The sequence below is a fragment of the Lagopus leucura genome, unplaced genomic scaffold, assembly GCF_019238085.1.
Source record: "Lagopus leucura isolate 7727_CA_CO unplaced genomic scaffold, USGS_WTPT01 Super-Scaffold_100012, whole genome shotgun sequence".
Taxonomy (NCBI): domain Eukaryota; kingdom Metazoa; phylum Chordata; class Aves; order Galliformes; family Phasianidae; genus Lagopus; species Lagopus leucura.
The window spans coordinates 13,983,567-14,008,264 of record NW_024962267.1 but is presented as its reverse complement, the minus strand read 5'-3'; the positions used below and the strand labels follow the sequence as shown (position 1 = coordinate 14,008,264).

The 24,698-nt window shown below is 39.9% G+C and overlaps 1 protein-coding gene across 6 annotated transcripts in view; it reads left to right on the top strand.

Moving 5' to 3' along the window:
- Positions 1-24,698, top strand: part of MYO1B (myosin IB) — a 94,106-nt gene that overhangs the window by 36,189 nt on the left and 33,219 nt on the right. For all 6 annotated transcript variants that reach the window (XM_042874302.1, XM_042874306.1, XM_042874304.1 and 3 more), the window contains 10 exons: positions 4,788-4,882; positions 7,462-7,566; positions 10,334-10,380; positions 12,264-12,327; positions 17,704-17,802; positions 18,191-18,294; positions 18,770-18,917; positions 19,861-19,979; positions 20,632-20,718; positions 21,041-21,106. In XM_042874302.1, coding sequence (XP_042730236.1) covers positions 4,788-4,882; positions 7,462-7,566; positions 10,334-10,380; positions 12,264-12,327; positions 17,704-17,802; positions 18,191-18,294; positions 18,770-18,917; positions 19,861-19,979; positions 20,632-20,718; positions 21,041-21,106 — 934 coding nt within the window. The remainder of the gene's footprint in view (positions 1-4,787; positions 4,883-7,461; positions 7,567-10,333; positions 10,381-12,263; positions 12,328-17,703; positions 17,803-18,190; positions 18,295-18,769; positions 18,918-19,860; positions 19,980-20,631; positions 20,719-21,040; positions 21,107-24,698) is intronic.

Genomic DNA, 24,698 nt, shown 5'->3' with positions numbered 1-24,698 from the left:
CTATTTCTCCTGTCCCTGGTTATTGGTTCCTTTTTATATGCGTACATCAGGACCAACCAGTCTGATGCATTTCCTTAACTCACTGTGAGAGGTGGAGACTACTTTGTTGTCATCCTGTCGCAGAGCACTTCTGTGCACTCATAAAGGAAAGGAACTTAAAAAATACCCTTCTCCATTAGACTTTGCAGAAAGATGTACATTACGTTTGATGTGAAGCTCACATTAAACAGTATGTAAAATCCGAATTTAGCTGTAGCTCTTTTTTAGTGCAGCAGTGTGTGCTTTGCAATGATAACGTGCTGACATGTCATGTATACCCTGTCCACGTGTTTGGAGGTGGCTAGGTAGCAATGAAGTGGTCCTGGGGAATGGAAGGGCCAAGAAAGAAGGCCTTCTGAGTTTCCTTTGAAAGCAGTGATAGGGCTGGCAGGCCAGGATTGACCAGTGGATGCTTTAAGAAAGGGACTGACTGAGAGTGGAAAGCAACCACCAGCAAGGATGAGGCAGAGACAATGGCTTTCATGCCTGAGTTTCAGGTAACGTTAACTAGTGGTGCAGACTGCTGAGGGAAGAGAGAGGAAGGATTGAAGTGGTGGTGGGGAGATGGAAGTGCCGATAGCTGAGGAGCGCTCATCCTCATGTTTTTGGCTTCAAGGAAGACTGCGATGGAAGAGGGCTAAGTTTTTGCTTCACACTGAGCCTTGCTTTGGGCTGACCCCACTGCTCGAGCAGAGGAGGTGCTGCCTGAGCCTCTTGGAAACCCTTTGCTGCTTCACTGCATGTCCACGTTTCAGGGTTTGGACTAGTGATTCTGTGTGATTCTCTGCCGGTCCATCAGGCCATCTGGAGCGGTGTGGCCAAAGAAATGGGTGCTATAAAAAGGCAGAGCCTGCAACTTGTGTAGGTGTGGGTGCCATTTTGACTTCAAACTGCTTCTATACTTAAATCCCAGCTAAAAGAGAACTCCAGTAAATAGTTCTGCGTTTACTGTGGTAGGAAAGTGTTGCCATCTCTCGTAAAAACCTAAAAATCAAAGGAGAGTTTATTATAAGGTATGTGAAATGACACTGCTGACACACTCACCATTTAATTCAAAACACATGGGTTATAACTACTTCTTAAATTATGAACTATTTTGAAAATTTTGCTTGGGCTCTGTAATTGTGAGGTGGGTCAGAGCACAGAACGTGGCCTAAAGCTGCAGCTGTAGATGTTGGCTTCCAGAGCTGTGCTTCTTCACATTGGTGCAAGGCAGAGGGGGAGAGGGATTCTTTGCTGTCTCCAGATCATCAAAATATGTTAAGCCCAAATGGCCTTAAATGAGATTATTTAGTGTGTTTGTAGTAAATAAGGAGTAATGTGACATAACGTTTTTGGAAGAAGTGGAGTATAAACAAAAAGATTTGAAGCTTTTTTTAATGCAACAACAGAAGAAGATAATAAATATGAAGGACTGTGAAGCAGTGCTGTGCCACTAAAGTTGACATGACAAATGTGTTATTCTCTCTTTTTCTTTGAAATAATGTTATTTGTTCAGGCTCTGATGTAAATGTGCCTAATGCTGTTTATGCAATGCCAGCAAGACAAAGCCTTAAATGCTGTTATTTATATACTCTTTGCCTCCTCAAATTGAATTCTTGGAGCAGTGGTTGAAACCTCAGAGGTAAGTTTGAGGCAACTTCTAATAAGCACCTCTGTGAAACTTCTTCTGAAATGAGTTGACTTCTTTCTTTCTTCGGTCTGGAGTGGAGAATATCTGATACAGTTGTGAAACTTCTGTTTTGATGTAGAACAGTGGAGTAGAAGCGAATATTTGCCCAGCATCCCTGGCTGGGTTGGGGCAGATCAGGGCTGGCTGGAGTCCCGCTCTCTCCCCAGCTTCTCATATCTCTTTCTAGCACTTAATTTTCTGTTTCTTTGCTGAGGGAGGAGAAGAGGCACAGTTTGGTGCTCTTGACTGCGCAGTGCAGGCAGAGTTAATAAATACATCAAGCACTGAAATAAATTTTGGTGGGGGATGCTGGGAAACTAGAAATTGGGTGAATTAGAAACGACGAATGGTTTCTAATCTGATTAACTCATAACTGAGTGTATCAGCAGAGAGAATACTTTCTCAGTGCTTGACGCTGACTTCATTTTCTGCCAGGAAAGCTGTTCCAGCAATGAAATAGTAGTTGATGGCTGGGATTGTCTGAAGGACAGCAGAGCGAGCCACCCAGCCTGCGTGTCTGAGAGCACCGCAGAGCCTCACCTTCCTGCTGAAAGCCAGCTTCCAGTCAAACCCATGGCTCCATGGCACTGCCATTAATGGCCTCACACATGTCCATTGAATGCTTATTGCAGTTACATTTCCTTCCTTTCCTCTCTATCTCACTGCTTTATTTTTCCTTGCAAAAAGGATGATGATTGAAGTTATGTGAGTGTGTGCTGGGATGAGCCTGTCTGAACACGCTGCACTGTGCTCTTCAGTTCATGTATACTGCATGCATACAGTTCATGTACTTCAGTTCAAGTATATCTGCAGCAGCGTTCAGCAAATATTATTCATTTCCTAAATATATCCTGTAAGAGAGTCTGGTAAAGTGTTTTTGCTACTGTAGCTTGGATTTGGGTCAGTTAAGAAGATGCCAGAAATTGTGTCATGGTCTCTCGGCAGCAGAGAAGTCTTTTTTTTTGTCTAGTTCTCCAGTGTGTTGGCCATGGCACAGGCTGACTTTGTTGTAATGCTAAAAACATTACAGCCTTCTACTTTCTCGTAAACACATTTTCACCTCTGGTTGAACTACCGCATTGAAATGCTTCAATCACCACAGCAGTAGTAAGCTTTGAGAGATCAGTTTTAATTCTGGTTCAATGGTAAGTGTATCAGATGGAGTAGTGACCTCTCTTTGTGCTTGGTAAATGCATACACAGCTGTGTAGGGAGAATTGCAGTTTGGAGTCTGAGACAACGTAAGCTGTAAGGAAAGCAATGGAGGAGCCCTTGTGCAGAAAGGAGGACGGAAGGAGCACAAAGAGTGGGGAATCGATGGCATGAGCATCACTGGCGGGAGCTAGGGAGGAAGGGCAGGGATGATGTGTTCATAGGGAAGGAGGCAGAAGGTGTTCGTGACCTGTTTTCCAACCTTCTTGGAACGCTGCTCACCTGGTGTGCAGGGCTCTTGCTGGATGGCTGAGCTCAGAACATGATGCAGCTTTAAAAAGAAGAGAGAGATGAATCTAATAGCGATGAAGGATGAGGGAGTAGAGAGTGTGCTCCTGGTAAATAACTGGGGAAGTATGACATTCTCCTGGCACCTCTGAGGAGGAGTAGCCTGAAGGAAGAGCTGCCTGAGCTCAAGGGGCAATGTTAGCTAGTGAAAAAGAAATAGATACGAAATGATTTGAGCATACACAGGTTTAATGTTTAAAGCTTTTGAGCTGTAGCAGTAGTGTCTCTCGAAGAAGCTGCGCATGGATTACTTTGCCCATGCTAACCATAGCTAGTTTCATGTCAAAGAGCTTGCTTTTTTCAGAAAGCTGTGGTTTCCTGTGAAAACTCTGCATGGCTACATTATGCAAAACCAAGACTTGGTATCTCTGCAGTTGTCAGCAGAATGCAAAGCTCCTGAGCTGCTATAGAATACGTTTCTAAAACATGCATCAAATCTGTAACCACTGTGTATTTCATGTTGTCTTGTGAGTTATTTGCTGTTTTGGAACCGTGGTTTGTTTGCTGTAAATAATGAACTATATCCGATTTGAAATATATACCAACACATCATTTTATGGGGAACAGCAATCAAACAGAGCTCTTGGTCTGATGAATGGATGTTTATTTCATGTAAAATTATGCCTTGTTTTGATAGCAGATTTGCTAGCATATTTCTTGAATTTGCTTAGTGCTGTAAGTGTGCCCTGTTATTTGGGTTTTGCTTTTATGTCTTTTTGTAGATACCGCTTAAGTTTTTGCAATGAGTTCTTGTGCTGTATCCAGAACGCCTTGTTCCATCAGCTGGAAAATGCAGCTGAACCAAAGTCAATGCTATTCTTTCTCTGGCTTAAAATGACAACTGAGGAAAGCCCGAATATAAAAAACACATTTGTATTTCTCCAAAATACAAAATACATGTTGCTGCATGGCAACAAAGCATGTTTGGATCCAGATTGCAGCCCAGGAGTTTCAGACTTGCAATGTTCTGTGTTCCATTGAAGTATATTGTTGATGTAGGAAAGCTGCTAATTCTTACAGTATTCTTTAATTTCACAGTATGACTTTGCCATTAGATTGCTAAGAACACACTGGGAAACACTTCTGCATATTTGCGCAGAAATCCAGTAATACCCCCAAATGCTTAAAATGCTCAATGCTTTTTCAGGTTCAGAGATGTCTTCATACTTGTCAGGGTAGAAATTGAAGCTTATGATACTGTTAGTGTTAAGGATTCTCCTGTTTCCTTTTTCTCAACATCTTCAGATTGGCCATGTCCCATCGCATTGACATTTTGCTCATTGAAGAGTGTGACCTAAGTTTCCCTCAAACTTCATCAGTTTGAGTTTTCTGTCTGCATAAAAACCTGTAGGACAGATTTTGCTTCCCCTTTCCTGGGGAAAAGCCTGAAAAAAACAATGAGCCAAAGTATCCATTTTGCTTCTGTGGGTCTTTTATTCTGGAAATGGGAAGCCTTAGCGCTTACAGAGCTCTCTGCTTGAATATTTTATTTTTTTCTGCGTGGATGTGAAGGACAAATCATACCTGTTGTTGCTATCTGTTATATCTCCTTCTTAATTGGCTCTTTTCTCTTGCAGCTTTGCTTTGTCAGATGAAGCGTATCGATCTTTAAGGGACCAAGACAAAGACCAGTGTATTCTTATTACAGGAGAGAGTGGAGCTGGAAAAACAGGTAATAATCCACTTTGACCTCATTCAGAAGCATTCACAATTGTCTGTTGCAAAGTGATGCTGGAAGCTGTAAGAACTGAGAGGTACTGATGTGTTTTTGTGTCAGGCCACTGTAGAAAATGAATGTGGTCATCTATGTCGCTGTAGGGATGATCTTCCCTAAACTCATGTTTTTCCATGCTGTCGCCATGACATAGTCCTGTCACGTGTTAATGAAGGAAAATTCATACCAATAGCTGATTACCTTGGAAATCTCATCAGTCTTTTTCCTGCTGGGCAACAATGTGAAGCATGGGCTTTATCTTTGGAGTGTTGAGATAAATGCCTTTGGCTTTTGCTTTGTTCATGAGTGATGTCTTGTTCTCCTTTGTCTGATTAGTGGCAGCCAGTTAAAATGTCTTGAAATCTTCTGATTTAATCCTTTTCTTCCAGTTCAATGGCATGAAAACATTTGTGTGTTCAATAAGAGTATATATTAAAAAAGCAAGTTCCTGGTAATATGATTATTATGGATTCTGTCTAGGATTTCACACATCAGAAGAGTTCTTTACCAAAACTGTTTAATTTTTTATTTCCTCAGGATCAGTAAGTTCTCAAACAGCTGAAGGGCACTTTTATTAATGTATTTATTCAATTGAAGGATGTAGGAGTGGTTGAGTTTCTGAACTTCTCTATTTGTAAAGAGGAGTCTGGTAGGTTCAGATTTGGGACATGATATGAGTTATTCCTTCTTTATAAAGGTAAGTACTGAATAGCATAAGAGCATGATTTGAAATCCAAGTCAATAATGAACTCGTAATTTGTGATATTCTCTCTTTAATATTTGATGTAATCGTGGATGCTGAAGTTGAGCTAATAGCTGAGGACTTAAGTTTTTAATGCAAAGAAAAAAGAGGATAGTGGAGAAGTTCATTGAAGTGAAGAAACAGATTTGGTAGTACAGATGCTATATAATGCTTTTAGAACATACAGTGTTGGTAGCCTGAACATTTGGTGTGTTTGGGCTGAGAGAATTGAAACTGAACTGTTGTCACTTGTTTTCTTTAGTTTGTTCAGGTTTTACTCGTTTCACTGCACGTTTATATCGGTAATTGATAGTAGCACTGTGCAGGAAAACATGGAACTCTATCAAGATGAGTAGCATATTTAAGTGCTGTTAGATGCTAAGTTGATGATTCACTTCCTCGTGTCTTCATTCAGTGAAGCAGAGTTCCTAATAAAGGAAATTGCATTTATTCTGTTTTTCAGTGATGTTCAAAGCCTATCTTAAGGCCATTGTATGTATTCTTATTGTATGTTATTTTATGATAGCTCATTTGCCGCTTCAGTGCTTTTTTCTCTCTTTGACTGAGTAGCTCTCCTCAGAGGTTTTGACTGCTTTAGCAAGTATTTCGTACTGAACTGCTTGGTAACTCCAAGCTCTGAAGGAAAGGGATTTTTAGAAAAGACAGCTGGGCTTGAGGAGTTGTGTGGTTAAGGGAGATGGGAGTCTAGATGGACACTTGTGTCACAAGCTTGCTCGGTTTTCTTTCCAGTGTAGAATAGACATTTAATACCGGCAAACAAGCTTGATTAAATAGGGAAGAATTAAATCCAAGGGATAACTTGTTTGTCAGTTCTTTCCTGAAATGAAACCCTTAAATTTGTAACAGATCTCTGAATAGCAAGTAATGGGTTTTTTTATGGCAATTGGGTTGAGTTGATAGGGATTCCAGCTGTTAGTCATTACATTGTATGTCAGCTGACATTGCCTCAAATTTCACTATCTTACATCATACTGAACTTCACAGATTCTGTTTATAAACAGAGTCCTTTCTCAGCTGCTCTTTGTCCAAACCAACAAAAACATAAGGGTTGGATGGATTTTTCCTTCAGAAATCTTCATGTCTGTTTGGGTGAATGGCATCCTTACAAACCCAGTCCAAAAACTGTTCCAGACTTTCTTAAAAGTTTATACCTTCAAATTAGTTTCATTGTTTAAATGAAGCCTTGACTTTCTCTAAACATTATACTTTGAAACTCGCTGCATAATGTTACTGATGTTAAATTGCTGTTATTTATTTACTTGTAGCTTACTTCAGAGTTGTAATTACATTTGTATAGCATTGCATGTTGTGTGCTTGCATCTGTGCTGTTGTGTATCTGGTGAGGTTGGAAAACTGGTTGAATTTTGCATCTTGAATGTACTTGGGCCTAATTTTTCAGGCTGAAACTTTCAGATTCAGACTAAGCACTCCATGATGTTAGCTAGAGATGGTTTTCTTTCCTAAGTGGCTGCTTCTCACGAACCTAAACAAAGAAGTAGCTGCAATGTGCTGTATCCAGCAGTGCCTTCTTTAGCCTGGATGGGCTCTAGGAATTTAAGTCAATGGGGGTCCTGATGTCACGGCATGGCTCTAGTGGCATGGTGAGCTCCTTTGTCCTTCCCAAGCTGTCCACTAAGGGAGAAGAAAAATGAAATAATATATGCCTATGGTTCTTGTCTGGTATGGTGAAAACAGGGTGGAGATCAAGTCTCCAAATGACTTTATGACCAGTTGCCAATACTTACTGTGGTTTTGTTTTGCTCTTCCCATACAGAGGCAAGCAAGCTTGTCATGTCATATGTAGCTGCTGTGTGTGGCAAGGGGGCAGAGGTTAACCAAGTGAAAGAACAACTTCTGCAATCAAATCCTGTTCTTGAAGGTATGTTTGTTATGAGCATGTACTACCTCTATCTGTCAGCTTCCCTGATGAGTCGGCTTTGAAAGCACTACCCACTGTTGTTTTGTATTTACTCTGTTTCCGAAACTGTAGGTGCTTTCTGTGAACACAGTCACACGTAGTTGTTTGGTTACAGAGAGATCTTCTTAAAAATGGAATTTTTTCCTCAGGAAGTAAGTGCTTAGGAAGTTAGGTCATATTTCCCATACTCCTCAGGCAGCTCTCTAAGGGCATACCCTTTTCTAACCCTGGCTTGATGATGCTTGACTGTATCAAGAGATTTAACTTTGGTTCAGTCCCTCTGATTCATTTCCTTCCAACTTATATTATTGTAGTCCCTAGTAAACAAACATTGTCTGCAAAGCATTATTTTTCTTTCAGAAAAAAAAAAAAAAGTCAAGAAACGGATGTTAGGAAAAACTAACCTAATCCACAAGGATGCCCGTTATTCTCTAGAACTTATTGTTCCCTGTTGTATGGTGTCTGGTGTCTCTGTTAGCTTGTCTTCCTGACAGCTGCCTTTCCTGCTCTCCTATGAAGGACTTGGTGATTGTCTGGGTTTTTGTTTTTTAATTAGTCAATTTGAAGTGGTTGGCTGCCAGAAACAGGATCTTCATTTTTCCTGGTGATAGGATATGTGATCCTCAAAGCACGCAGTTTTATCCTATTGTCTAATAATTGCCTTCAGAAGTGCCTTGGTTATTGTGGGCTTATTTAAGTCTATTGTGTTGAGTCCTGCTTTGGGTTTTGCCACAGTTCTCTGAGCTATTGTGATGCTGAGACAAACTCTGGTAACTGCTGTACAAAGAAGTTGTGCTATGGCCATAGAACGCACAGTATTTGCCAGACTGTTGAGTGTCAAAATTTTATTTATTGCTTAGCTATCTATACATAAATGTAAGGGTTTGTATTCTATAGGGAGCAAGTATTCATTACATGAGTAGGAACAGAAAAAAATAATCAAGAAAGGGAAGGGTAAATAAAAGCATGTTGAGAGCAGTGATGCACTGGGATGGGTAAAATGTGATCGTGACTATCCACAAAACACAAATTGCAAAGACTTACAAGCAAAAGATAAAATGTTAATATTTAAAGACATGTAAAAATGCAGGGTAAGCCTTTCTTGGTCATTGGATCTGTTCCCCTTAATTCTGAATGGAGAGCTGCAACGTTCTGTGGTTTGGAGTTCACAGAGAAGAGCCATACTGCTCTTATCCCTGGAAGGCAGGCTTCAGATGTAGACAGAAATAGTGTAAGTACTGTGATGGCTTTTCTTGACAAAGCCAAGTTGCTCCCCAGAGACTGCCAAATTTATTGGATTTCATGTTAGCTCACAAATCTTTGTTTTAATGCAAGAAGAACACTCTAAGCTCACAGAAAAGTGCTGTATCATTTAAAGGTATTCTTTGTTCTGCTTGGTGCGGTGGTAAATGCTTATATAGCTTTTTGGACCAGGAGGCTGCTGAGCAAGCCTGGCTGCTTATATACATTTTAGACAGGAATTAAGCATTTGTGGTTAGATTTGTTTTTCTTTGGTTACGTAGATCAGTTTCAGTCTAGCTGCAGTGCAAGAAAATGACATAAATGTTAAATGTGCATAATTTATCTTACGGGAAATTTCTATTTTTTTTAGAAAAACCTACAGTCACAACTGTAAATTAACTTTCAGAAACAATGAACTTAAGGGAAAACTGAGGAACGTGTCTCATGCTTTATAAAGGAACGCTTGTGTTTGATTTCGTGTGGTTATAAATGACTCTACTGTTCAGCACTGTGTTAAGAAAATGCAGCTCAGAGATTTGGTTGTTGAAAAGATGATTTATTGCAGGCATAAAGATTTTAAAAACAATTCTTTCACTTATCCTCAGCCTTCAGGAGCAAGAAACTTTTCCTTTTGGCTTCAGTTCTGTGATCAAGAATAAGTCTACTCATGCAACTTTGCTGAAGCCTAAAAGAATGTATTTATTTCTATCCAAATAACATTGACTTGGTTTGATCTTTGAAGATACGTACACTATATAAATAAGTACTGGGAGTAAGTAAGGGCTCCTGTTGGAGTAGGAGTGCTGTAATTAATAAAGCAGGAGACGCGCTCCTGGTTGACTCACCAAGCTTTGAGAATGTGTGAGCTTGAATGTCCTCCGGTCCTGTGTGTGTTCTGAGCTGGTGGCTGCCCATCTGAATATAGGCCTAGGAAGACACTTCTTAGAGAGACTGCTCTGCCAGGAAGCCTGAACTGAAGAGTTTAAAGCCAAGCTTTATTCAAAATGCTAGCTTAGATCGAACTGAAGAGGGTGTTTTAAACTCTTATAAATCAGACTCCATTTTTGATCATTTTCTGTACTGGGAGATAACATAGATTTCTTTCTCTGAAGTGAAAAGAAAGAAGAACTTCCTATAGAAAAAATTATTTCTGTCATCAGACTTTAAATTTGAAGATTCAAACTCAAGATTCACCTTAATCCAGGTGCAATTTTGTCTCAAAATAATTTGAGCCTATATGCTTTTCTTTCATTTTCTTTCATCAACACAACTGCTTTGGACTTCCATAGGTTTTTTTGAGAAAATGTCACACTTAGTCTATCGTGAGTGAGTGTTATCAATGCAGTGAGTGATGTATTGTTTCTCAGAAGTCTAGGATTCTTTTAAATGTATAAAAAGTCGTAGATGTTATAGCATTTTAAAGATATATGTATATATATTTTTTTAATTGATAGATGTGGTCTTATTTGTTCTTCTCTTTTGCCAGCTTTTGGAAATGCCAAAACTGTGAGGAATGACAACTCCTCTAGATTTGTAAGTATTTTCTGCAAGGCTAATTTGAATTCCTTATAGGGGAGAGCATGCTGTGTTGTCAGCAGGTTTTATTTTACCTTGTGTCAGCCATCAAGTCATCTGTAAGGAGTGAATGAATCATTTGGAGAGAGAACATTACTGTAGTTGTCCAAGGACCTGGTGCCTGGAGAGTGCTAGTGATGAGGAGCAATCAGTATGCCATTCTGTACTTTGTAGCACATCTTGCCCAAATGTGTTCCTAGTATTACTACCACATCCAGACGTGTTTTTGAAAGATGTATCACCTATTTGTCGGAAATCTCGTCGGTTTCTGATGTGGGCGTAGACATCTATTGAGAATCAAAGGGAAATGAGCAAAAAAAAATAATTGAAATTTAGGATCTGAATTTAGGATCTGACAGCGTGTCGGTGAATGAAAACATAATTGCCGTCACTGCCCTGCTTGTGAATGGAGCAAGGGGTGCACACTGTGGGCCCTGCACATGGCCGCTGAGGCAAGGTCAGGGCTGAAATCTGAGGCATTGCAGGACAATTTTTTGGATAAAAAGGGTAGAAAACGTGCAGCTGTCAGAGATGAGGTCCTGCAGGCTGGAGGAGGAGAGCCGTCAGAGAGAAGAGGCGGCGTTTGCAAGCAGGAGTCTTTCCAGGACAAAGTGCAACCGAGAAGGATTTCGCCTTTCAAGTCCTTGCTTATAAACACAAAGCTAAAAATACTTCCAGAAACAGCCAGCTGGCCCAGTCCTTGGGAAATTAAGATTTAATTATCTGATTTAATTCTTTATCTCGAAAATTTGAATCAGCTCAGAATTAACTTCAAACAAGAAAGTACAAGTATTGTCCTGTCTCGTCTATTTCAGCTGCCAGCAGGAGAAGAATGGAGTCTCAGTAGGAACATAATAAGCCAAACTTGACAAAATAGACAGCAAATTTAAAAATATCTTAGAGGCAGTCAATGTGATGTGCTTGATTTTCATGTTCTGTAATTAAAACAAGATATCTCAAACACAGTAAGGCAGGATAAACACAAGGCTTCTCCTTTCAAGATTGTTTTTATCCTCTGATCTCACCAGTGAGATCATTTCTGTGCGTGGCTTGGGGAGCTGGATTGAATTCCTACCAGCACTCTTTATCTTTCTACACTTCCTTGCTGGGGTGAGCTGTGCTTATAGCATGGCTCAGCCCATTCTGTCGCTGCTCAGCGTAGCTGTTACTGTGATGGGTGCTCCTTGTACAAATTAAAACGATGCAAAGAGCAGCGCAAAGCGGAAAAAGTCATGCAGAAGTCAAGGCAACGCACTGCGTCAGTATGGCTGCAGATGAAGTGGCTTTTGTGGTGACAGCCTGCTAATTGTTGCCTCTGCCCTCCTGAGTTACAAAGCAAAGAGTTGAATGGGAAAAACCCATCACTTGAACAGGGCCAGCACGCAGAGCTGGACAGACACCCACAGTAACAGTGGTGATCGCTGCTGCTGCTCCTGAGCGCTATTCTGAGTGCTCAGGAGGTTTGGCACTGAGCAAATACGTCTGCTTGGACATCCATTCTTCCTTTAATAAGTGTGGTAACGCCTACACAACCACAAGCACTGTTGGGTGGGGGTAGTGTTCTGCTGAATGTTTGTGCAGCTTACTTTTTGTTGAGGAAACAAAAAAATGACTGGGTTGCACAAGCCGTATTAAAGCAGTTGGCTTGAGAATCTCTGTGCAAATAGCAAAATTAGAAGCTTTGAATCATTTTCGGGCTTCTACAATTTGGTGTTGTGCACAGGAGGTTGCATTTTGCTTTTTTAGCCTTTAAGAATGACCGAGGAACTTTTAAAAATGTCTCCAAAATATCCATTTTTCTTTAACAGAACTTATAGTCTTAAACTATGTTGCTTTTGCAGGGAAAATACATGGATATTGAGTTTGATTTCAAGGGTGATCCACTCGGAGGAGTTATAAGCAACTGTGAGTATTGCTCTTGATTTCAGCATATTAACAGCTAAAAATGTTTTGTTCAAAAAGGAAGACAGTTAAATTATTGAAATAAACAGCAGCATTTGTCTGACTGAATCTCATTATGTGATAAATTAAGCTTTTTAATTTTGTTGTTTTGGTGATGAGTATATGAGAGTAAGTGAAGAGAGACTTGAAAGATGAGAATAATAAATTTTAGAGGGTAGTAAGCAGAGTGCATGGGTCCCTATATTGCCTCTGAATGGATTTAGTGTCTCTGAGGCATATTTCACACTTGGATCCTTGGGCTTGGCTGCATGACTTGATTTGATAAGTTATATGTTGATGGTAGGTGATGTTGGAGATACTCTGTTTTGTAATCTAGAAGTCACACAAAGAATGCTGAAGATCACAATGGAATGATAGTGCTTTCTTGAAATCAAAGCATTCTGATGTTTCTAATGCTAGTTTCAGCATACCTCACCGTATAGATAAATGCTCAGTGTGAGAGAGCATAAAAACCTGTTGAGTTTATGAAGGAAAAGGTAGCCCTGGGTTTCAGAATCACAGAAACACAAGGTTGGAAAAGACTTCCAAGATCATCTAGTCCAATCGTTCAACTACTACTATTTCCACACTAAACCAAAGTTTTATTACTGGAAGTAAGGCTGCTGCTCTGACAGACCCTTTAGCCATCTCTCTGCTGGGAAGAAAGAAACCATTAACTGAGTGCCAATTCAAGATACCTTGACTTGCTTTTCTTTCTAGAACGTAAGTGCAGTTTTGTTGGTTGGTATTTTTTTAAGAAGTTATTCTTTTGTGCTACAAAAGGCTATGCTTGTTTGTTTTCCTTATTTTTCACAAAGGGCAGTGAGTGACTGTACTAGGTGTCAGTGACCTGGCCTCTGCCTCTCTCCCTGCTCAGCCAAATTCATCTCTCTTTCTAAAGCCTTCTGACCCCAGTGCCATTTTCCTGGTTGTGAAGCAATTAGTTTGCTCAGATATAACATAACTCAGATACAACATAAGTCTCAGATACATCATAAACTTTTAAAAGCATTGTGAAGAATTACACACACAAATTTTGTAATGCAATAAACTTGAAGCTCAGGGCCGTCACTCTCTGAGCATTTGTGGCTATCTGTTAACATTGACATTTGACAATCAATGAAATTAGATGCCAAATGTACTCAGTGCATTCTTCAGTAATTAAATGTGGACAAAGTGTAGTCATCAGTAATTTAATCTGTACGAAAAAAAATCAGCAGTCTAGCTGTGGTTTTGTGTTTGTTTTTTAACTTCACATTCAAGGTAGATAAATAAAGATAAATAAAAATGAACTCTGCTTTGCAGACTGGACATTCAGCGATTTGTCTTTGAAAATACCATGCTGAGTCATCTAATTAAAATACTGTGTCATATTAAAAGGTGATGCAAATACTTACTGTGCTGTTTATCTTCCTTCTAAATCATAGCAGATTGTAATTATGGCGTTGCATCTAATTATCTGATGTGATGACATATGTAATCAAGGGCTGACCTATTTTTTGATCTTCCTATAAGATACCTATTTTAGGTATTCTTTTTCTCTTCTCAAGTTAATGAAGTATCTGATAGTGAGAAGAGGAATACTGAATTTAAAAAATAAAGCCTTTACATATAGACCTTATTGTGAAAAAGATGCTACTGACTGGACCACAAAATACCCTATACTAACACTGGATGTCTCAGTTAAATACTGTGTTCTGTGTCTGGGTGTTAATGTATACCACCTTGAAGTTCACAGAGTTTCATCATCCAGCCAGCTCATTTAAAACTTGGTTTCAGTTATGTACAGTGTTAACACAAATGTGTTGCCCTACCTTGTATTTTTCCACACTTCCAATGCCTGCAGCGTTGTACTGATTTGGACAAGAAATGTTTCTGTTGTGAGATATTGTCATTCATGATTTATTGGGGGCTTAAATTCTTCTACACCGCTTACAATTTACTCTGGTTGTAGTCAAATTTAGGATTTGCCATCTTAATTCGTAAAGCCATGCTGAAGTTTCCTATCCTTAAAAGGGAAAGGGTGATTAGTTTGTTAATAAATATTCTTCACTTTCTGACCATTTGTTGGTTCAGTGTTAACATCATGTGAAGACAATATCATAATATTTTGATTAAACTTTACTAGTTGAATCTGATGAAGTTGATTCCCAAACACCTATGAAGTTGAAGTTGGGCTTTTTGGGTCACGGTGTATGTCACTGAGCTGCATTTCATGCTGTAAAACAGCATGAATATCTGGATTATTTTGATGGCAAGAAGGCTAATGAAAACACACCATTAATTTTATCAGGCTGCTAAAGATTAACAGAGACCAGTCAGTCTGCCAGTCACCCTTCATGTTGTGACAGATGCTATCTTGACCTTCCTTTGAGCGATTCCTATGCCCTCAGTGAACTCTTGCTGTGTAATGACAAGGATTCACCTACAAGTGAACCTTTCATGAGCTAGAGGAGCTAGAGGGCAAAATTACCATGACAATGCTTGCTGCCTGTGTATCGTGTCCAGTTTGCAGTGAACAGAAACATCCCCTAGCTTTGGTGGCAGCTGGTAGATCTGAAATGTTTATGTGCTGTAGATGGAGGAGTAAATCTTTTCAGTAAAGTCAGAATGTGGATAGTAAAGTGGAAGAGACTGTAATGGAATAGTTTTGCAGGATCTATTAAGATAGGCCCAGCGTGTTCCCAAACTGAAGATAATTTTATGTTTGGACACTGTAAAATACACATGGACTCATTAAAAGTACATTACGTAGTTGCTCACAGCTTCTGCCTGCCCTGATTTGTAAGGCATTCATGTGATGTACAGTTATAAAAGAAAAGAAACCAGGAGTGGAAAATTTGAGATGAACGTGATTTATGTAGTCGTTAAGTATATGACTTCAGCTGGGAATTTTTTTTTTTCCCCTGTAAAGTAGATAGGAGTGTAGGTAAGAGTTCAGTGGAATTGCGCTTGTTTGACACTACAAAAACATAATAATTGAGTCATGAGGATGAAGTAAGCTGCAGTATTTAGCAAGTCTGAATCCTCTGAGTCTTCCTTTTCTGCCAGTTTTCTGTGAAGGCCTCAGCATTTCCAGCAAGGTAAATGGCATCTGCGTTGTCTCAGTGAAGTAGATAGTATGTGTGCCTTCCCATGCTGTGTGGTGTGTATGGGTACCACTGCTGCAGACAGTGCTCTTCTGAATGCTTGTGTGCTCACAGACTTTTCCCCCGGTGCTAGTGGGAAAAGGCAGTTTGTAGGGCTGTGTAATTCTCTTGCTTTCACCTGGGAGTAATACTGTGGAAATAAAATACTTGACTTAGTTTTCCTTTTATTAAAACTGTCATGTTAATGGGAATGAGAGCATAAGAAAGAGAGTAGTAGCTCTTACCCCCCCTTCCTCCCCACACTCCTTGTTGTAGAAGATAAGCAGTAGCTTATCCAGCTGTAACACACAGCTTCATCCACATGTGTCTGTCTTGTTCCTAAGATGATATTTGTGTGTGTACATTCCCAGAATCATCTAGGCTGGCAAAGACTGTGAAGTTCATGGAGGGCAACCATCAGCCCAACCTACCAACCACCATCCACGTCCCTTGGTGCCACCTTCCAGCAGTGTGTAATGCACACTGCAGATTGGGTGTTGCTCAGTTTCTCTTGTGCCTCTTGATGTGTGCACTAATTGTTTCATCTGAAATAGCTTTTTGTGCTACAGTCCAACATGTTTCACGTGGGCACTTGTTTGGACCCTTTCTAAAGCGGGGATCTTAAAATATCTTACCCAGAATGTCTGTAAGCTTTACATTTTCATATTTCACCTGGGATTCCCTGCTGAAACATATCTAGCTTTTTAGCAAGATGTGATCTTCCCTAATCCACATAAGCCCTCCAGTGATTTAATGATTAACAAGCAAATAACAGCGGTGTATGTGAAATGCAGTATATGTAATGCCTGCTTTTGAAAAGCCGTTTTTAACCAGCACAGACAATGAATGCATCTTTAAAAAAGAACTGATAGCCGCTGCTTTGTTAAGGTAAATACCCAGCTTTGTCAGCAACTGTTTCTGGAGCTTTTTTCCTCAATTATGAAGGCAGGCAGACGATGGAGTTCTGGGACTTTGGAAAGCTGGCTGTTAATTAGTAACCTCCTTGCTTCTAAAAATATATCACATAAATAAAGTAAACCACAGGGGAAAATTCAAGACAGCTATCCGTATAGCATAACATGTTAAATTCGACATCTGCTTAAGGAAACTTTTTTGTATCTGTGGAAGGCATGCATGTAAACTAGAAGGAGGCTTACATTTAATATTTTGCCAGGATGTGTAGCTAAGCTTTTATGACAGCGTTTGAGTCAGTTTATATATAGAATGTTTTTCAACACAGCTAAGCCAAACCGCTTTGCAAACTGCATCACTTCAATATCCTTTGAAAACACAGCCGTTTCCTCAAGTGTGTGCAGCCACTGCGGGAGCTGAAGTTGTTTATTTCTTTGAGATTAAAGTTGGCTGCCATCTGTTCCAACACTTAACTGGAGAAGTTGTGCAGCCAACGTGACTCAGTGCTGCCTTACCTTCACCATTCCTTCCTCCTTCCCAGTGTTACCACTTGAAGGGGAACGTGCTTCTCCTTTGGGCTGTGAATTAAAAGTGAGGGAGTTGGGTTAGGCACGGGATGGCTCTGAGTTCCAGCCATGGCTCAGTGAGGAGAGCTCCAACTTCAGGGGTGGAAAGGTGGTACCAGCTGCTGATGAGACTTCTATGTCTGATCTTTGCCTTTCCAATGGAGCATCCTGCCAAGTGTTGGTTGTCTGTGAGTTAAAATTTAAAAAAAAGTCCTTAACCTGGAAAAGCACAAGGGAGAATCTGTACCCCACCCCATCGTAATGTCAAGGTGGAACTGCTGGTGGTGTGGGACAGCTTCTTGCTTGGGTGTACCTGTACTTTGTCATTGGGTGTAGAAAGAAACTAGGATTATTGAGTTATAGAAACACAAACGTTTGTTCAACAAGGTCCAGAGTTTATGGACACACAGTGCATGCAACAGTCCTGCAGATTAACCTTCGCTCAGATGTGCAGCTCCTTGGGTGCAGCTCCAAAGCTCCTTTCTTTGGTGCCCAAAATGCTGCTCTCAGGCAGTGGTGTTTTGCTGGCTGTTGGCTGTTGTGCACATCACCTGAGTTTTGTCAGTAGTTTGCAGTCTGCAGCCTTTGTTTGCATTTACAAGTGCAGTGCACCTTACATATTTTTTCTTATTCACTGGTGATCACAGAAAGAAGTAAAGTGGGCCAATATATTCGTATGAAAATGTTTTGCTAAACCTTTCCCTGACCTGTGAGGTTTTTGTTTGTTTGCCTAGATCTGCTGGAGAAATCTCGTGTTGTTAAGCAGCCAAGAGGTGAAAGAAACTTCCATATTTTCTATCAGATCCTGTCTGGTGCATCGGAAGACTTCCTCTGTAAGTGTGACACTTGTGCCTGTTCCAGAAACAGTTCCTTAATGGACCATTCCCCGCGTGTCTTGTTTTCTGGGAAATGCAGTATGCTTTCATTTTTCAAATTATTGTTGTCATGTTATTAGCAGTAGCAGTAGCAATACCTGCAGTAAATGTATAGTTTTATGTTTTCCAGACACCTCAGTCAGAATGGAAGACATTTGCAATTCTAGCCAATTTGCATTCTAGACAAAGAAAGCAGCCTGTTCTTAACCAAACCTCTTGTAATTGAAAGATCCCTAAAGAAAACAATGTTTTAAATAAAAATCATTCTTGACAATACTGACTCTGGGGGACAAAAGAGCTGCTAACAAGCATGCTGTTACAATGGTGTTATTGCTTGATTTATTAGGCAAACTCAAGCTGGAGCGAGACTTCAGCAGATACAACTACCTGGGCCTGGACTCTGCCAGAGTGAATGGAGTGGATGATGCTGCAAACTTCAGAACAGTTCGGGTAACGAATAACAGGGGCTGGGTGTAAACCCCAAAGTACTCAACAGAAGTGCAGAGCTGTTACGCCTGCAGTTTGATCGTTTGCTCTGGGCAGTGCTGGCAGGGTCATCTTTGAGTTGTTTGAGGGTTGTCGTAGAAATGTGGTTTCTAAAAGGTACTGTCCTTTTGAGCAACAGTATGCACTTGAGAAGACAGCAATTATCTCTTTATTTGATTATCTATAGTTTGGTTGGATTATAAACTTAAGTGGCTAAAAAAATACTGCTTTTAAAAATCCATGAACTGTTCTCAGCAGTCTGATATGGATCCTAGAAATGGGCTAGACTAATATGCCAGCTCAATTACCAAATCCTCTGTAACCCTTTATGCTACGAATGTACTTATCTATAAAACGTTTCTAATTTCTGCTAATGCTTCTGCAAGTATGATCCTTTTGAATGTAGTTTCCTTTATCTTGTTATCTGTTTCCTTTTCAGAACGCCATGCAGATTGTTGGTTTCATGGATCATGAAACACAGTCTGTTTTTGAAGTGGTGGCAGCAGTTCTGAAATTGGGAAACATTGAGTTTAAGCCTGAATCTCGTGTCAACGGCTTAGATGAAAGTAAAATCAAAGATAAAAATGGTAAGATGAAATTAGCGATGGGAAGAAAAGCATTGATTTGTCCGAAGTTCATTGTGGATTTTGTAATTTCTGTAGGTGTACAGTACTGTAGAATCATCGAATCGTTAAGGTTGGAAAAGACCACTAAGATATTTAGTCCAACCATCAGCTCATCACCACTGTGTCCACTAACCATGTCCCTCAGTGCCACATCTCCATGTTTCTTGTACATCTCCAGGGTCAGTGTCACTACCACCTCCCTGGGCAGCCCGTGCCAGTGCCTCACCATTCCTTCTGAGAAGAACTTCTTCCTAATATCCAAACTGAACCTCCCACGGCCCAACTTAAGGCTGTTACCTCTCGTCCTATCACTGATTGCTTCCAAAACTCAGCTGCAGGCAAACATGACTCGAATTTTGTGCAATTTCAATCGCTCCGTGTTTGAAATTCCAAAAATGACTTTTTTTCCCCCTTCATTAATGATTTCTTCTGAAATGTGGAGTGGCACTTTGCATTTCTGTGAGTGTTTGGTTATTCTGCAGCAAAGGCTTTTTGTTTTGTTCTGTTTTGTTTTTGCAGTAGGGTGTTTCTTCTATAGCTTCCTTTGGTGATCTGATGTCATGTTTGTGCAGTTGATACATTTTGGAGGTTGAGCTATTTTCATTTCAAAGCTTTTCATCAAGAAGAGTAGCCTGTGACAAATGGCAGAAAAGTTTCTTTGCAGAAATATCCAAACAGAAAGTGCTTTCAAAGCTCATAACTCACTGGATCCCGCTTCCTCGTGCTGTGCATTTTTTAGAAACTGTGCTTGGGGGAGGAGGAGGGAGTGTGGATGGGAAACATTGCAGTTGAGGAAAACCTGTTTTGGGAAAACACTGAGCTATTTTAAAGCTAATCATTTGGGGGAATAAAAACAGCGTTATGAAAGGGTTCATTATACTTACACCCTGCTTTTTCACCTTAGAGCTGAAGGAGATCTGCGAGCTGACAGGTATAGACCAGTCAGTGTTGGAGAGAGCTTTCAGCTTCCGGACAGTTGAAGCCAAGCAAGAAAAAGTTTCAACAACGCTGAATGTGGCCCAGGTATAAAGAGGTCCTGATTTTAACAGAAATAATTGTTTTAAATGGCCATTTATGCTACCTGAATCCATGACTGCCCAAGTAAAAGCCCCAACTAATAGGCTGTATTGTATAATCACTAGCATAAACGTGTTCTGATTCAGCAGTTCAGATGGGCTGGATGTGTTGTTTCTGTGTGTTAATTACTTCAGAAAGATGGAAAATGTTGTGGAGGATGAAAAACTGAAGCAGTTCTGCACAGAGCACATGTTGAAAGTATTGTGGTGAAGCACTCTGTTTTTATTTAGAGCATCTGGAGTAATCTAAGGGATCGTGTGCCCCAGGCAGCCGAAAAACTTTTGCTGCCAGTGTGAATTTATCTTCCTGCAATACTGCAAAGCCAGTCTGATTGCCACCTGTGTCTCATCAGCCCAGGCCAGCAGGAATGCAATTTCACAGACTGCAGTTGCTTGAGTCCTTTGCTTAGGATCAGAATGGGGAGTGCAACTTTTGCCTGTGCCAGTAGGGTGGAAGGATGCTGCTGAAAACTCCTGGCAGCCCACTCTGGCTCAGGAGCCTGCTCAGGCAGAGGCACCACTGCCCGAGTCACACGCACTCTGTTCAAAACTTGTGTCAAGCCCTGCATTTAAAATGTTGTTGTTTTTTTTTTCTTTAGGCATATTATGCTCGCGATGCTCTGGCTAAGAATTTATACAGCCGCCTCTTTTCTTGGCTTGTTACCAGGATCAACGAGAGCATTAAGGTATTGCTGTTTTATGCCCGTAAGAAAATCAATAGAACGGAATCGAATTAAAGCGGATGAGAAAACTGTTTGCCAATTTCATTCTACCTGGTTGTATGGTCTTAAGGTACAGGGGAATGTTTGTGTCACAGCTCCAGACATTGCTGTCTGCTCTGTTGTAAGCTCATGAAAAAAACTCACCTGAAGTGTATTTTGAGAAGCAACATATAGCATTTTTTGTTTACACAACCTGACGGCCTGCTTGTGAGATACACTAGTTTTCCTGACTCCCCCGTATGAAATGTACAGAAGAGTAACATTTATTGCTTTGTATTTTTTAAAGGCACAAACAAAAGTGAGAAAGAAGGTGATGGGAGTGCTGGACATCTATGGCTTTGAAATTTTTGAGGTAAGACCTTTATAATAATAAATGTTTAACATGAGAGCTGTTATTAAACCAAATAGTTTTTGAATGTGTAATGGGAATACAAGTAATTTGAATCAAGTTTGTCATATTTAGCCAAAAAACGCTTTAAAATAAAGAGATGTCTTTGCATGTCTGGCAACCAGACCAGAAACTCATGAAAGCCAAACTTGTGTTTTCACACAATAGGTAGATAAATATTTATGGTAACAAAATAAAAGCATTTTGTTTGTTGTGACATACATTCTGAGCATGAGAGAAGCCTGGCAGTTCTGCCCTGAGGTGTTTTGTGGATGCCTTTGAACAAATTTTGCTCCTTTAAAAAAAAAAACAAACCAAAACCTGCACTTTTTTTTTTCTCTGTCCAAATTGAATGAAGAGTAATATTCCATTTCATCTTGCTTCTCCTACATAAATATTCTGTACTGATTCCTAGCTCATGACCTGTGGCTCTCTGCTGTTTGTTTATGATAGTATTTTTGGCCTGCTGATATTCTGAAACAAAAACAATCAACGAGGAATTATTAATTGGGTTAAGGAGTCTTCATAAATCTTACTCTGCCCGTTTATTTTGAGAGATTTAAGCCTTGGTTGGAAAGAACTATTGAAACTGGGAACTGTTGAGGAGAAAGATCAGCAGAAAACTTTCAGCCCTTGCCCACTTCTCTACATCTCTCTTGAAAATCCAGCAAGCACCTTTAAACAGTGTAGAAGATGGGAACAATTTAGAGAAGAGTAATTAAATACGGGTGGGTGGTGTAAGCTTAATTTCAGAAGCCTAACATCAAAGTGTGTGCAAATCAAAATGCCTCTATGGAGAGGAAAAACAAAGGTGATACTTGATTCAAGGGTTTAGTCAGCGAGGTTTGTACTGTTTGTGTTAAACATGAGGGAATATTTTGAAAACACACTGCCAGCGGTCATGTGGCTGAATGCAGGCCTTGCTGCAAGATCTCTGGTGCTGGTCCTTGGTGTACTCTTAGCAAGCTAGAGAGTGCAGTGGTAGTGCTGGTAGCTTGGGGCAGGACCCTTGCTTGCATCTGTTTTTGTTCTGTTTGGTTTGAGGATAGGCATGTAGGGGAGGTAGATGCTAGAAGCTTGCACTAGTGCACAAGCCAACTAAGTAATGGTGTTTGAGGGACGGCGCTGCAGAAACAGGCTAAATTAATCTTGTTGCTCCTATGCCACTTTCTTTTTTGTAGTTCAGCTTCTCAGGAGGTCATAAGTAAGCCATTTTCCAGAAGAAAAAAGAGAAAAACAAGGCTTTTCTCTTTTACCTTAAAAGTTAGCCTTGGCAATTCAGACAAAAAGTGTCAAAATAACATAGGAAGGTTTTTGTTCATACTTTAGATGATGAGAATGGCTTCTACTGGAGGAGATGGGAAAGGCAATTCTGAAATACACAAGATGGGAACATTCTGCTCATGAACTAAGGACTGGTAGGAGTGCTAGTCAAGCAGTTTGGTCCAGCATCGCATAAATAAGTGGAATTCTTTCTGCACATTGAAAATGGGATTCAGACAGTATGTCAGAAACATTATGCCATATTTTATCGTTGAGATGCCTGAAGGAGAAACTCATTATTTTAGGTTTCTGGAGTTATTACAGTCACAGAGTACAACTATCAGTATCGGGACTGTGTGGCAGTGCTGTAATTCAAAGGATAAGTGATGGGAAAACAAACCATCAGAAAGTCTTGCATCAGCTGTATTTCTAGTACTACCAGTTTGGACATTCCTGTGTTTCCAAACAGGTTAGTTTTATAATCAGAAACTGCTGACTTATTCTCAACTGAATCAAAAGCAAAGATACTCTTTCAAAGTAAAAGAAAAGTCATTTTCTATGCAGCTGTTGTTGCAGCTAAGATGATGCAATGTCATAATCCTTACATTGAGTAAAATAAGTCAGTAATGAGCACTGCATAAACAAAGTGTAGTTGCTCTTGCGGTCACTTGAATGATTGCACGTATATTAATGTCATCGTAGAAAGAGAATGTCAGGCAAATACTTCTACACTGAGCCTTATAACAAATGCTCAAGTCTCACAAAAATTATTAAACATCTTCAGAAAACATATGGAAACAAACAGTGATTGTTGAGGAGTCAAGTAACCACTTCACAGAAGAAATATAGCGTTAAAATTAACTATATTGAACCCACCATTAAATGCATGAGATTTAAATGCTGGACAAACAAACCAGCACCTTGAGGGAAAGTCAATAGTTTGAGATCTATTTCGTAAGAAATGTAGAGGAATTTCAAGTTTTTTTGCTGTGTGTTGCATTTGTAAACATGACTGCTGAGTGTTCAGATGGCTAGCTGAAGTGTAGCTGGTGGCAGTGACTTTATACATCTGCTTATAAATGGCTCATAACCACAAACTGAAAAAAGTCTGTAGGTTTTAAACTTGTAAGTTGTTTGATATGCTGAAGATGAAAAGGCTTGCTTTAGATATGATTTTATTCAGCAAGCAGCTGGGCTTATCATTATTGTCTGTTTTTTGACCTGTAACTCCATAAAGGAGCATAAAGGCACCTAAGAGACTCACAGCCTGAGACATATTTTCTTCCTCTCTGTCCTAATTCACGATCTCAACTAGGAAGAAACAGATTTGGGGTGAGGACAAAAATCATAGCAGGGTTAAGAAGAGTTTTTCATATGCTAAATATTTGCAGATGAAGATTAATGCCACTGCAGTAAGTAGCAAGATGCCTGCTTACTGACTTTTTCTTTATTTTACATTTTGCCCTTATTATAGTTACCCATTAGTATCACTAGAGACTAAACTAATGCTATTCTAGTTAGCTGTTTTGCCATGAAGCTCTTGCTTAAGATACTGGAACGCCTTATAGAGTGATCTGCTTTTGCTGCAGAAACATGAATTTGTTACAGACTTTTTCAGTAAGGCCTAAACCATCCTTATTTCTGATCAGGACGATTCCTTAGATCATCTAATAATTCCTGCAATAAGAAGAGTGGAAAAAAAAAAACAAAAAAAAACCCAACACCAAAACCAAGCATCCTACACTTCACCTAGTGATAATGACTGCAAGTCTTGTTTGTTATAAGCAGCTGTGGCTCTGAGGGATGTGGCTCAATAGGCACAGTGGGGATGGGTGATGGTTGGACTAGATGATCTTAATGGTCTTTTCCAACCTTTATGATTTTATGATTATCTAATTTAAATGATATAAAAATGGCATTTCTTTCATATGCTTTTGAAAGCTGACCATACTTGCTGTCCGCTGTTTTTTCCGTATTTAACTTAAGCTGAAGTTTACCTACAGAGTAACTGGAAGGCTCTTGAAGCCTAGCAAAGGCAAGATAATGAATGCTGTGATGATAGTGCTGTCTTCTACTCTTTGGGCTTTGGACACGGTTGGTATTTTTGTCAATCACAAGAAACTTTTTTCAGACAAACCTGAAAGCTATCCAAGAACACAGATTTAAGGACTCAGCTGTCCAAAAATTCAGATTAGGCAATTTAAATCTATTGATAATCCTCAGCCTCTGTGGGTCTGGCAGATTTGAACAGCAAGCTTAGCTAAATGATTGCAAAATAGGTGCTGCAAAGCTG